The following is a 14,705-nucleotide window of genomic DNA, read 5'->3' as shown; positions in this document are numbered from 1 at the left end:
CTCAGGGAGGCGTTCCGAGACGGGGACAGTGAGCCACAGGGGAGTCATGCAGAATCTTACACTTTTGCGCCATTGGAGCCATTGCACGGAACGCACGGCGAGGTGAACAAGAATCCAAGTGACAGGCTTTCAGTTTTGCCTCAAAGGACAATGAACCCCCCAAACCCAGCCAGCCAGCCACCAGGAGTCGTGCAAGCAGCTTCTGGCCTTGGGACTGCTTTCGCAAGGGTGTATCCCATCTGAAGGCGCTTGAGCTCGGCTGCAGCCAGCGCTCAGATGCTGTTAGATAATTTTCCTCCCTCACCAAACTGGGGTTTATCGGTTCAGAGGAGATGCATTTCACAGATAAAAACAACTTCCTCTAACTGCTGATTAGATAAGGAGGCATAGCATCCGCCCTCAAAAGCCGGCGCCCAATCTCCAATTAGACCAAAGCCACTGCTTTCTCTCTCCATCGGGAAAAACTCTCTGAACCGTGTCCCCCTCGTCCCCAGGCTGCCGAGAAGCCTTCCAGGCACACAGCCACCTCTCGGCGCTGCCTTGGGATTCTGCCTAAACTTGAAAACGAAGGGTGAGATCGGGCACCCTGATGGACCAATTAAAAGCATGTGACTCTTCCAAATCTGTCCTCGAACTCATGACGCAGTGAAGGGATTTTTACTTTGCATACATCAAAAAAAAAAAAAAAAAGAAAGAAAATTTATGTCTTCACATCCTTGATCATTTTCCTGGATTCAAGGGAAAGGGGGAAAAAATCTAGAATTTGTTTCTCCTTTTTTTTTTTTCTTTCCATTTTTGCCAGCGTGTGAAGCAGCAAACCGTGGTCCAAGGGACTCGATGGAAAGCCAGATTAGCTTCGAGAAGGCCACCCGGGGGGTGCAGAGCTGGGCTCCAAGCACCACCCTGGGACGTGACACACTGCCTACTGGAGACAGGTCCTGAAACAAAGCACCGACCCTGGGGTGGGGTGGGTCATGCAAGTGAGCAGTGCAAGAGAAACACCTTCCAGAAGGAAGCAGCGGCATGCGTAAATACACGTTCCCGCCCCACATTCAGGCCCAGAGTAACTGGAGAGTGACTGGATCCCCACGATCTGCTCACGTGGCCAAGCCCTCAGGGACAAGCCTTCAGCAACCCCCGTCAGTCTCCAGTCTTCGGCCTTCTACTGAGTCAACTGCTGTACGTTTGCTGACTGTCTTCCTCAGGGACAGCCATCTCTACTCCCATCTTTCTTCCCTGACTCTGGTTCCTCCCTTCCTCCTCTGCTCCGGCCCCCAGGCTTGCCTCCCTGCCAGCCCTCTCCATTCACAGGGGAGGGGCCTCCTCCATGCCCCGCACCTGCCTGGCAGGGAGCCAGCCTCCGACCCCAGGCCAGGGCCCCCCTCCAGGCCTGCGCGCTCCCCCAAAGCACCCTAGGGCTTGAGGAGGACCCGTGCCTAACGTCGGGACTCGGAACCCTGTTCACGCGAGGGGAGGACAAGTCAGCAAAGAAGGAAGAGGCGAGGGGTCACTGAATAAAGGGGGAGAATAGGGAAGCTTGTAGTTTCTTTCCGAGCAAGGCTATCTATCTGCCTTGTTGGATGCTAATCCCTGCCATCATTCCTACTCTAGATGCCTTCAAAAGCCCCTAGAAGAAATCTCGAGCCCCAGTTTTCCACATCTCTCGCCTGGCTGCCATGGTGAAGTGGGTACACGTCAGGTTGCCCGAAGCGGTCACTGAGTACACGCTCTGTGTTACGTGCTTTCACACACAACCACTTCAGAGAGGTGAGACTTCTCTCATTTTTAAAGAGACCACTTCAGAAGCAGAAGCTATCGTCCCATGAAGAAGACGACATCCCTCCCCGCCCGGAAGTTCTCCTCTGTGTCCAACTTCAATTCTCCAAGTTACATTTCACGTCTCTGTTACCTCTTACTCGGGCCCAGAATAAAATGGAGGCACGTAAGAGCTGTAGCCATACTCCTGTGACATCTGGTCCCCATCTCTCTCTCTCTCTGTCTCTTTAATCCAGGAGGCCATATTTCTACATGGTCCTCCAGGGTTCCTCCAACACTGGGTGAAGGAATGAAATGTAGAACCTCTGGGGCACCTGGGTGGCTCAGTCGGTTAAGCACCTGACTCTTGGTTTTGGCTCAGGTCATGACCTCACATTTTATGAGTTCAAGCCCCGCAGCGGGCTTCACCCTGACAGTGCGGAGCCTGCTTGGGATTCTCTCTGCCTCTCTCAAAATAAATAAATAAACTTAAAACAGTTTTTTAAAAAAAAAATTAGGGTTGCCACTTCTCTCCACTGGGCGGGGTTGGTTTCTACCACTCCCCACCGATTTGTCCGAGACTAGGGTTGAGATTCGACGTGTCTACCCCTGAAGGGCAACATTACTGGAAGCCATGGCCCATGGTCTCTCTTAAAGCAGAGCTGCCAGGGGGCCATTATCGCCAAAGAGTTTGCACCTTTGGGGCATCTGGCCATTTGTCCTTCCACTTGGGTCGGGCAGTGGCCAGCGCCCCCGAGCTCTCTTCTAATTCCTCTATTTGGGTTCTATTTTCAGTTTGCCTATTCCTTGGGTCAATTTTTTTTTTATTATTATCAATAAATTGTCCTTCTGTCCTCGGGGCCCCAAACGTTACCTGTTTTCTCTTTCCCTTCCCTCCAGCAGACCAGCCACAGGGCGGTCTTTCTGTCTCATCAATCTTTACAAGATCTGCTTTGCACAAATTGCTTCCTTTTTCTGCTTTTTAACTGTCCTTTTTACGTTCTGCCTTTGCCACTCCGTCTTCAGCAAAGTAGGTTTCTATTTTTTCATGTAACCCTGGAAGCCCTGGAAATGAGATGAGTTTCACCGCTGTTGCCTCTTGAAAATGAGGAAACAGGCTCCAAGGTGGTGAAAGTCTGGCCAGAGGCACACGGCCGGCCGCGAGAAAGGCTCGGCTTTGGACGTGAGAAGCATCCTCTCTGACTCTGCAGCCTTCCCCCTGCGCCACCGGCCCTCGCCACTTGCCACTCCTTCTATGGGACCAGCGCTCAACAAAGACACTTCACTCCTTCGGTGAAGGGAGGGGCTGTTTCTCACTTCCTGTTGTCTGCCCTCCAACACCCCTCTGCTCTTCTGGCTTCTTCCCGTGGAGCTGATGACACAGGGCTTCAAACGCACCTCCCCCATCCTCCCATCTACAACCCCCCGGGTTTTTTTTTTCATCATCTCCTATTGCCACTTGCACACTTAATTTGTTTAACGCCACGTATGACAAGTCACTTCCAGAAACAACCTATCAGCACACGCTAATGCTAGTTGGTTTCCTACAAAAATCCTAAAGCATGGTTTCTAAAACTCAGATGCCGCGGAGAAGAACCGACTGCCTCGATGCCTCCCTGTGCTTGGTCTTCTGGAATTCTCGCTCTCGCTAACTGCTCCTCAGACCCCTCCCCTCTTGCGCATTTGAGCGGCTTCCACGCTTCTGCATTTCTTGGCTTCCTGGCAGCGATCCATAACCGGCTTTGACCTCTAGCCCCTCCAGGGGAGTGCTGGCTCTCCGAAACGGCGTCTCGGCACCCCCCTTCCAATGGATCTCCCTGCCTGGCCCTGTTATGGCTACAGCAACCACTCTTTACAAGCCAAGCCAGAGAGGCTTTCCAGGTGTCTTAAATTTTACAATTCTGGAATTCATCTGTCACAAACTTCATCCCAGTAGGAGAAGCAGATGAAAAAATCCTGTCGCACGTGGCAAGGGACCACTGGTGGGAGACCACAGGGAACTACGGACCAGCCCCAGTTCCACACCACACCTGCCCAGGGCACACTAGCCTCTAGAGCTCAAGCCTCAGCCGAGCAAACCAGCCTGGGAAGGAGTCAGGAGTGCCCGCCAGCAGCCTGGTGGCCTCGTACTAGGGAAAGGTCCCCAGCAACTGGAATCTGACAAGAGGTACATCTAGAATATCGTGAAGGCACCTGTAAGGAGTGTGTATTGACCTATGCCAAGTACATTCCATGCTGTCCTCTGCTCTCCGGGAATCAGCCAACTATTGGGGCAGTGGCGAAGAAAGCAGGGAGCGCTCACTGGTTAACCCACGACGACTTCAGAGTCCTGATGCTGATGTCTGGGCTCCGGGTTCATTGGAACGGTTGGTGGCAACGTAGCCACCTGATTTCCTCTGTGTCCCAGGTAGGTCAAAAGCACACGCCTGCCACAGTCCAAAATGCAGAGAACAGTACCCACCTCACTGGCTGCTTCCAGGACGGCAGGACGGGGGTGGGGGGGTGCGATGCAGGGCCGTCCCCAACATTAGCTATTCGGGTGTCATCTTTGCAAACCCTCATCATACATGTGTGCCACCACTGGCTTGAAATTTGGCTTTTTGATTTATGTCAATGTGTTTTCAAAGGAACTGCTTAGTTAGCACTGTACGTGATACACCAATACGACTTGATCTTAAAAATAAATGTGTCAACGACAAAGCAGCGGGCTCTTCTGTGTCCAAACTTTGGGAATCCCAGAAGTGATGTGGAAAATCCAGAACTGTTTCTCTTCCCACCCACTCCCCCACGCCCAGTGGCCACAGTCTAATAGGAAAAATACGTCATAAATGTACTTGTTTCCTTGGTTCATCTCGAACGAGTGGATTTGGCCACTATCCTTGTCTGTTTGCACCACGAATTGTGTAGCTATTTTTTTCTGTAAAAGAACCCTTATACCCAGAGTCTTCCTGGTTTCTAAGACACATGGAAATAACACAAAATGCGTTTCTTGGTTACTACATCAGGATGTCCTATAGAAAGATAGCTGCGGTGGTTTCCAGAACCCCGAGACCTTCACACACATCGCCGTCCTCGGCTGTGGGTGCTTCCAGAGCCTCTCCACATGGGATCCATGCCTCCTTGTTTCCACCTGCGTCCCCTACGTGACACTCTTTTGTGCAAATACATGGCTCTCAATATCACAGTTTTTTGTTTTTTTTTTTTTTACTTCCAAAAAAGAAAGAGAAAATAGGTATTCTAGGGAACTGTTGACTCATTATCTCGTGAGAACACGGTATAAAGTGTGAAAACTAGTCTTTGAGTTAGAAATTGAGTCTGATTCTGACTCCGTTTTTGACCTCAGTTATTTTGCTGAACTTCTTGGGACCTCCGTTCTATAAAACCAAGAGGGGAGACCGGACTTTCCAAACGTGAACTGTAACGTGGAAGTTAACCATGGCAGGGACTGTGGAAACTTCCAAACCTCTTTATGGAAAAGGCATGTGACAAAAGGCTTTTTGTAACATTTAAAATTTTCTATTTTGCATTAAATTTGGCATTTAAGACACACAGCTGAGAGGGTCAACATAAAATGGGCAGACTTGGTTTCTTCTAAACCGAAGCTCTCACGCTAACTCACCCTACTGCCATAACGCATACAATGTATGATCGTCACTACCTAGAGCCCATAAAACCGGGTATTTCTGCGGCACCCCGAAGGCAGGAGACAGCACTATGGGGGGTGCTCTCCCACTGTGCTCTTTGGCCCCTGCATGTGAGTGTCACAGCCACGGTGACCTGTCTGTCCTCCCGCACACATGAGGGCCCCACCTTGGTGACCTTTACCCCACGTCTTCCTAACATGGTGGTTGAGGGGAAACGGCAGGTAAGATGATCCCAACCGCCTGACCAAGGACTGTGGAAGGAGACAAAGGGACCTAGGTGGTAGGGGAACAGAGTGTGCCACAGCCCGCCAATGGGACGCCCGGCCGGCCGACTCACCCGCTCCTCTCTCCGACTTGGAGCTCTGCTGTCCTCCAGACGTGGTGGAAAGGTCTTCGGGGACGGGCATCGGTTCGTCCCCATCATCCGGAGTGTCACTCACCGGGGGGCTTTCCTTCCCTGGGGAGGCAAGTAGCAGCTTGAGTGTCTGGGATCGTGGTGACTGCCAAGGGGGGTGATTTACATAGATTTCTATATTATGGATGATATGGGGTGGTCTAGTCCACCCAAATCAATGGTACTTTTCAGACACGCTCACGATCACTGCTCCCTGCCAGTGACCAGACTTCCACAGCCTTATTTAGGACATCTGTGTGATACCCCATCGCATGGCCACACTAGGATTTATTTACATCCTTTATTCTCGTTTTGAATGTATATGGCTTTCCATCTTTTGTCCTCTTAAACGACACTGTGATGAACATCCCAGAGGCCAACTTTTGCACATGCTCTCAACAATCGTCACAGTATAAACTCCCGGAAGTTTTGCGCCTGGGTCCAACGGCACCTACGTTCAAATTTCATTTATTTATTTATTTATTTATTTATTTATTTATTTTTATTTATTTTAGAGAGAGAGGGGGCAGCAGGGGGGGGAGCAGAGAGAGGGGGAGAGAGAGAGACAGAATCCTAAACAGGCTCCATGCTCAGTGCAGAGCCCGATGTGGGACTTGATCCCACAACCCTGGGATCATGACCTGAGCCGAAATCAAGAGTTAGATGCCCAACTGCCTGAGCCACTCAGTGCTCAGGCATCTACATTTTGAAGACTAGCTCACATTCTTTCCTGTAAGCTGGTTCCAACCTACCCTCCCGCAATCAGGCTTCTTCCCACCTTCCTATTAATTTGTTTTAAAGGTCAGCTGACTGATTATCTTGCTCAGAGCTACACGTGCTGGGGCTGTTCACTGCCTTTTAGAGAGCCAGGGAATATTCTGCCAGTGGCCTGATTTGATTCCACCTGGCGGGGAGTGCAGGCTTGGAAAGAGAAGCAACAGGGAATCCAATGCCTCCTGGGACCACGATTCTCTCCGTGGAATTCTTACTTTGAAATACAGCAAAAGGATCCGCACAACTGAAAAGTCGCTTCTCCTTTGCCAAGTGCGACTCAGCAAATGAAATCGGATTTTACAGGATGGCTAGATCTATTCTGACCCCATTAGAATTACCTTTAACTAGAGGCTCCCCCACTGGGGAACCCACCCTCCCCTCCGACTCCCAAAAACCCAGCGCTGGGAAGCCATGACTGGTAGAAAACCCTCTTGTTTCCCTTGAAACTGAAGCACCTGTCCCTTCCAACCTTCTAGACACAACTTAAAACTGGCTTAGGCAACACAGACCACATGCACGAAACGACGCTGATGCAAAATAACCCATCAGAGTGGCTGCAGGACCCCGATGGAGACGAAGACCTTCAAGGAGGTTAACAGAAAAGTGGAAGGCGGGGGTGACACATTCACTGGCAGGGCTGGTGACCTGGCTTCGCAGGCGAAGGACATCCTCGCAGAGCACACAAATGCTTGGCTGTGGTCGCTGCAGTTAGCATGTTTTCACACAGAGCATTACTGGGTGTGTCTGGAGAGCCAGTACAACCCGAATCGTTAACGACGGGGTGGGCGAGGATGTCCCAAGAAAACAGAAAGCCAAAGAGAAACGGAGGGCAGGTGCGTTCCATTGAGCAGGAGAACGCGGGAGGGAAACGGGTCAGCTGATAACTGGTTTCTCCTTATGACAGCCAAGAGCAATGGTTTTCAGACTCTGAGAACGGCAGGGGGTGGTCAGAGGACAATTCTGCTCCTCCTCCTTCTCCTTCCTCCTTTTCTCCTCCTCCTCCCCTTCTTCCTTTTCTTTCTCCTCCTTCTTTTGCTAAGACGGATCTTACATGGAACTTCGATATACAAAACCAATCTTCTGCGTGTAAAGTGGGGACACTGCAGGGTGGGGAGGCTGGAAGGCCACCTGCCTTCTCAAAGACCTCCTGACAAACCCCCCAGAACAGACGGTGGAGACCCCTGGCTGAACCAACGGACCCAAAGGTTAAATGTGCATAACAGAGTGAGCGAGGCGGTGCGCACGTGTGTCCTTGTGATTAACCAGCTGTCGTTATCATGGGGTGGGCGTGGGGGACTGAGGAACTAATCTTTATGCACCTGTTTATATTCTCTGTGATACCTCCCTTTGAGATATCCCATGATGCTCTCAGAAGAAGAATCAGGACTTACCCAATGAAGGAACGTGGTCTCTGATGCTACAGGACGTGCAAGTAACCCTCGATGACTCTTTTGGTCCCTTAACTGCTCTGTTTATTGGGGAACAAGATCGACCACACGACACTGAAGATGCTCATATAACAGATGCTCCCCCTACGAGTTCTGTGGGTCTGGTCGGGCTCCGGCACTGAGCGAAATGCCAGCTCTCCAGTGCCCGTCATCCTGAGTCTCAGCCCTCCCACTGTTTCCTGCATGGGGGAGAAAATGCCACCAAGAGAGCAGTGGGGATGATGATTCTACACGGGACAGACAACCCGGGGAGAAGGCGCAGTAAACACTCACCCCTGGTGTATACAGTGGTGCACAAAGTCAGACCTGGTGGCGAGCAGAGGGGGATATGTTCACCTCCCCGCCGAGGGCTCTGCTGTCACACGGCCTGGACTCGCCTTCACTCACTGAGAGTTTTCAAGAGGTGGTCCGAGTCGCCTAAAAGCCCCCAAAGTTTGGGCGGCCGCTAAGACATGAATCACTCCCACGATCCTTTGTGCCCAATGGTCCTTAGGTTCTCTCCCTGTGGGAGGTTTCTACGATGAACACTCAGCGCTTTGTGAAAGCCTTCCTGTTAAGCAAAGCTTTTTGTGTGGGTCGCTTTTAACCAAATTTGCCCGGTTAGCCATTTAAAACGCAAAACCACGGGAGGAGTATAAAAGGTACACAACTAAGGTCATTAGGTCAACACATCCCAAACATTAAGGCAGGGTGACCAGAAGTCACTTGAACCAGGATATCATTCCAACAGAAACATGGCATAAGTCACCCCTTCAAGACAGTAAAATGAGGCTAAAAACCTGATTTTGGCCTATCTCCCACGGCTGGTTGAAGATGGAAAAATAATGTGTGTGAATGCTAATCTATCCAAGAAGCTTAGGGAACCTGTTCTGCTCACGTCAGCAAGCCACAGAAACACGAGGTCCGTGTCGTGCCAAGTGCCTGTACCTCTCCTAAGTTCACGCTCAGAGACACGACGGCACATAAAACTGTCCATAGGACGGTTATTATTTTCATGGAATCATTTAGGAGGGGAAGTATAATTTCACTTTGCTAGAAAAATGAAAGAAACTTCTTACCGCTTTATATTTAATCTTCCTACTGCTTCTGCTTTAAATAAAGCACAGGTAATCTGTGAGAAGTGTTTTGGGCAAATTAGATGAGAAAATTGTATAATTTGCCTATCAGAAGCCAGTTAATTTAATTTCTCAGGTAGATTATAATTCATCCAACAAAGGTCTGTGATTCCCCATCTCACGAATGCAAGAGTGGTTTTTTTTCAATTTTTTAAAATGTTTATTTTTGAGAGAGAGAGAGAGAGAGAGAGAGAGAGAGGGAGTAGGAGAGGCACAGAGAGAGAGGGAAACACAGAATCCGAAGCAGATTCCAGGTTCTGAGCTGTCAGCACAGAGGCCGACGCAGGGCTCGAACTCATGAACCACGAGATCATGACCTGAGCCGAATCAGACATTTAACCGACTGAGCCACCCTGGCGCCCAAGAGTGGTTTTTATATACAATGACCCAGAGGAATGTAATTCCTGGGAGTAAATAAAAACTCAGAATATAGATTCCCAAGTCTTGAATAGTGAACAAGCTTGCAACCCAGCACGCTGCCTGGCTTCCTGTGAGACTTCTGGTCACTCACTGAAATTCTCGAGTCTCAGCTCTGCAAATTGAAAATGGTAGCTGGGGGGCGCCTGGGTGACTCAGCCAGCCAAGCATCCAACTTCAGCTCAGGTCATGATCTCACGGTTCGTGGGTTTGAGCCCCACATCAGGCTCACTGCTGTCAGCCTGTCAGCACAGATCCTGGAGCCTGCTTCAGATTCTATGTCTCCCTCTCTCTCTGCCCCTCCCCTACTTGTGCTCTGTCTCTCTCTGTCTCTCAGAAATAAATGTTAAGAAATTTTTTTAAAAAAAGGAAAAGAAAATGGTACCTGTATCTTCACCACCGGGTGCGTGTAAAGTTGAAAAGAGAAGAATGCTTGGGGCAGTGTTTCCTAAAGGTAGACATTCAATCAATGTGATTTACTATGAGGCACATTTCCGCTCACACACTTCAGTATATGAGGCTCATTTCCCTAAGCAGATTATGTATGCCTGTGGACAATACTTCTTTCCCTGTTCCAACAAACATTACAAAGACCATTAAGAAGACATCCAAAGTAGCTTTAGGGTCATAGGAGCCCAAGGACCCTTAAATGGCGACTGGTTCACATCCCTCATTTTGCAGAGGATGCTATGGTGGTCCAAGAGGCAGGAAACCTGTCTCAGGTCCCACAGTTGGGGACAGAGATGAGATATGGACACAGGGCTCACCATCCCTATTCTCCCACGGGCTGTCTCTTCTCTTAGAAACGAAAGCAAAAAATAATGCATAGCCACAAAAATATTTTGGAAAGATTGCCAAAGAAGGAAGACACACACACACACACACACACACACACACACACACACATACACACACACACACACACACACACATACACACACACACACACACACATACACACACACACACACACACACAACAAAACCAAAACCAAAACCAAAACTAAAACTAAAACCAAAAAAAACTTTGCCCAAAGAATGAATGACAAGTGCCCTATAGTTAGGGAGAGCCCGGGGGTGCCTGGGGGGCTCAGTCAGTTAAACGTCTGACTTTGGCTCAGGTCATGATCTCACAGTTCGTGAGTTCAAGCCCCGCATGGGGTTCTGTGCTGACAGCTCAGAGCCTGGAGCCTGCTTTGGATTTTGTGTGTCTCTCTCTCTTTCTGCCCCTCCCCAACTTGTGCTCGCTCTCCCTCTCTCTCTCTCTCTCTTTCAAAAATAAGTAAACATTAAAAAAATTTTTTTTTTAAGTTAGGGAGAGACTGCTCGTGCAGACTGTCTGCTAAGCCTGTTCAGTAACCTGGTCTCAAATCGTGGGTGTGAGTCAGTAACATTGCTGAGTATCTACTCTCAACACCCCATTGACCAGGGCTCAGTCCACATTTAGGAAAAAACCCCAGCAAGAAAGAACAAGGCAGTTTGAAAAAACGTCCGATATTGAGAATTTCTTTGATTTTCAAGTGAATATTTCACAGATACTAGGCTGACCCCTCATGGCACAGCCAATGCTGGAACATTTTTGAACCCAGGAAACTGGCAACTTCGTAGGGTTCAACCTGGAAAGTCTATGTTTTTTCTTTCCTGTAGACAGAACCTGACATTGAAGAATTTTATGGGAAAAGAGGGTGATTCACTAACACGTTCCTCAGCGTATCGAGAATGTCAACTCCCGTTTGACTAAGTGTACATCCTTATTCCACAGCTAGCTGTCACTACTCTCAATTTCAGAAATGGACGAGAAAAAGCGACGTGATTAGGTGTGAATTGGAGAACCAGCAAGAAGCAGAGAGTGTCCTTCCCATCTTTCGGGAAAATGGCACAACCCTTCAGATGCTCTGCTCGCTGTTTAGAATGCTGCCGGTTACACCATTCGTGTTTTGGAAGGAGCGTTTCCTCTGCTGAGTGTATACAGACTACATTTCAGACCAGATCTGGAATCTTCTCGACCACAGAGGCGTTTCCTTTTTCAGGCCTTCCTGGGCCACGGGACTCCCTTCATTCTTGCACCCCTCCCCCAATGCCCACTTTCAAAAGCCAGCAACCAGAAAACCTGAGTGTTTTGCATCATGGTAAAGGGCAAGAAAACAATGAGAGGAAAACGAGGCTTTTGATATCGTTGTTGACAAGATATGAGACAAAACACTCTGGAGATGCCCACCCGGGTCGGGGCCTTCAGCTGTGGCTCTGGGACCTCAAAGGACAGAGGCTTCATTCATGTGTCACCTTAGAAGCTACCTAAGTGAGGGGTGCCTGGGGGGCTCAGTCGGTTGGGCGTCTGACTTCGGCTCAGGTCATGATCTCATGGTTTGTGGGCTTGAGCCCTGCGTCGGGCTCTGTGCTGACAGTTCAGAACCTGCTTGGGACTCTCTCTCTCTCAAAATAAACAAATAAACTTAAAAGGAAAAGAAGTTACCCAAGAGAAATCAGAAACAATGAAAGGGTCTCTTCGTCTATGGAAGTTTTTAACATCCTGCCTTTTTGACAAGCTAATTCCCTCTCCCTGAGGCCTCTGGCAATCCTGGGTGGGACCCGCTTCCCCAGGCCAATGGGAGGCTTCCAAGAGCCAATCTTTTTTTTTCTCCCTCTCTGTTGTTTCTGTTGTTGTACTCCTGTTTCAGAATCAAAGAATGTGTCTGAGAGACATAAATGCAAACAGACCTTAAAGACAGCAAGATAGTAGATATGAAGCCTATAAAGATGTAAAGGCTCCCTTTTCTTCCTCCACAGCCCGACCTCCTTCCCATCACCAAGCTCCAGAGGGGAAGTCTAGATTGCTAACTATCCCTCCAGAATTTTCCTCAACATGCAAACATGTAGATTGAGTGTGTGTGTGGTGTGTGTGATTTGTTTTCATTTCACAGAATGGATCGCGCTTTGCGTACTGTCTTGAACGCCGCTTTCACTTGGGCACGTGTCTTGGGCCTGTTCCAGTATGAAGCTTTTGCATCATCCTTGTTCACAAGAGCGGTTTGAATCAGTGTGCCCGTGTGCCCAAGTTTTTAGACATTAGCATCAGCGCTGCAGGGAGCGTCTGGGTCAACTCCCTGCCCGCTCGTGGGTGCAACTCTAGAAAGAACTCCTTCAGTACCACGTAGTTCACACAGGGAAATGCCAAACTGCCGGCCAGTTCTCACTTCCGCCCACGTACGTGACGCTCCTGCACGGCTGGGCCGACAAGCTAGCCTTGGCCTTGTTCTCGGTAGCCTGGGGAGTTTAAGTCCACGCTTGCCAAGTGACGGGATGACAGGAGGAGCTGGGCCAGAGGAGGCGGGAGACGTCTGGGATTGCGGCGTGAACTCGAACCTTCTCTCCTGCACACTCTCCAGTGGGCGAACATCCACCAAGTGGGGCAGCAGTCACACGTTTGGTCCCGAGACGCAGAATTCAATAAAAACTTGTAAACGGGTGGGGGCAGGTCAGCCAAGCCGCCAAGGACAGGCCATTCTCCCATAGAGGCCAACCCCGGGATTGGCCGTGACCCTGGCAGGTTCTAAAAGGTAAAATACTGAAAACCCAAAGCCCAGACACAGGGCCAGACAAAGAGTGGGCTTCCCACGCCTAGGAACACGGGAGCCACACAGGCTTTGCCAGATGGGCTGATGGGTCATTCTGTGCAACACCGCCTAGCGGGACAGTGTGTGATAGGCCCTTGGGCCTCACCTCCCAATACTGACCACTCCATGTCCTGGGTCCCCATGATGAGAAGAGCCACATCCAATATGGCTCAAAAAAATGTTGAGCAAAGGGGAGCAAAGCTTAACAGATACTCTAAATTGTGTTTTCCGGCTGTCTTTCTCCCGCTCTCCCTCTCAAACACCACCCTTGGCATGGGTTTGGGGTCTAGAGCAAATCAAGCAGTCATTTCCTTCCCCCCACCCTCCCAAAGAGTATCAACCTATATGGAACCCTTTCCAGGTTGCTCTTGGATTTCATAGGAAAACTAATTTTATCTGGGAGATTTTTCTGTTGAGGTTCTCAAACTGGGATGAACTCTAAGAGTTGGCAGAAAACACGAACCCCAGTTCCACGCTGGTCTTTCCTCCGGCAGGAAAGCCTGTCTTCCTCTCTTGGGAGCTTGGCGAGTGCCTGGGCTCCTGGCACCCAGTGGAGCTGTCCTCACAGGCCCCCATCCAAGTATATCCCACAAGGGTCTCACCTGAAACTCGGGACATGTCTCGACTCTCATCAGCATCCATTGTCCTCAGGTTATCTGAGAAAGAAGAGGAAGGGATTTTAGTTTAAAGCAAATTACTAATAAGATATGAAGAGAGCGAGAGAGAGAGAGAGAGAGAGAGAGAGATAGAAGCTCTATGCATTTAACAACAAGGTTATCTACCAAGAAGAATGCATTTTCCTCCTCACATACTTGCTGGAGTATCAGACTGGCACAGACCTTGATCCTTTTAAAAACAGCATTACAAAGATTGATAAAAATATCATTACAAGCACAGGAGGACCAAATTTGTTATTTATTGTTAATTTCCTACTGCATAATAACCCAAAATGCAAACTGACTGCAACAAAATTAAGCAGAAAATTAAATGGCCCTGGGTCATTGTAGGCACAGAATTCATTCTCTTGGCTGATCCATAGTTATGTTCTTTCTAATTTACTGAGCATGCATCGATGAACCTTGAGTCAGCTTGGTGACACGCATACACTCAGCAATCAAAAAACGAAGCAATTTGCTGAAGAATGTCTCATTTACCCAGGCAGGGCTGCATATCTGAGCGGCTCTCGTCCTCCCTCCATCAATAATGAATACACCTCCAGCCTGGCAGATGGGCAACGCGGCTGCTTCCGTCTTTGTCCCCACTCTTTCAGGGACCCTGCCTCAGACATCGCCAGCGCGCTCACGCAGGAAGTGAGGCTCACGAGGGCAGCAAGACGGGGCTGGGGCAGCCCCCAAACCTTCCTCTTTGCTGACACATGGCTGGGCTCCTCAGATTGGTGTAGGAAGAGAAAACCAAGCGGGAAGAGCCGCCCTGGAGGGTGACAGGGAAGGCTCTGCCAGGCACACCGGGCAGGGGTCAGCCCCCGTCAGCCCTGGCCTGACCTCGGAGGTCTGGGGAGCGCTAGGAGGGGACACCTGGAGGCCC

General features: G+C 49.7%; 1 protein-coding gene across 15 annotated transcripts in view; it reads right to left on the bottom strand.

The window, feature by feature from the left end:
* Positions 1–14,705, bottom strand: part of IKZF1 (IKAROS family zinc finger 1) — a 101,494-nt gene that overhangs the window by 72,009 nt on the left and 14,780 nt on the right. For all 15 annotated transcript variants that reach the window (XM_030307645.1, XM_030307646.1, XM_030307649.1 and 12 more), the window contains 2 exons: positions 13,763–13,816; positions 5,737–5,856 (listed from right to left, as the gene is read on the bottom strand). In XM_030307645.1, the coding sequence (XP_030163505.1) occupies positions 5,737–5,856; positions 13,763–13,802 (160 nt within the window). In that variant the 5' untranslated portion in view covers positions 13,803–13,816. Of the gene's footprint in view, positions 1–5,736; positions 5,857–13,762; positions 13,817–14,705 lie in introns of those variants that run through there.

This window comes from Lynx canadensis, chromosome A2 (genome assembly GCF_007474595.2).
Source record: "Lynx canadensis isolate LIC74 chromosome A2, mLynCan4.pri.v2, whole genome shotgun sequence".
NCBI lineage: Eukaryota > Metazoa > Chordata > Mammalia > Carnivora > Felidae > Lynx > Lynx canadensis.
The sequence above is the reverse complement of the archived record's forward strand: the minus strand, read 5'-3'. Positions and strand labels throughout refer to the sequence as shown.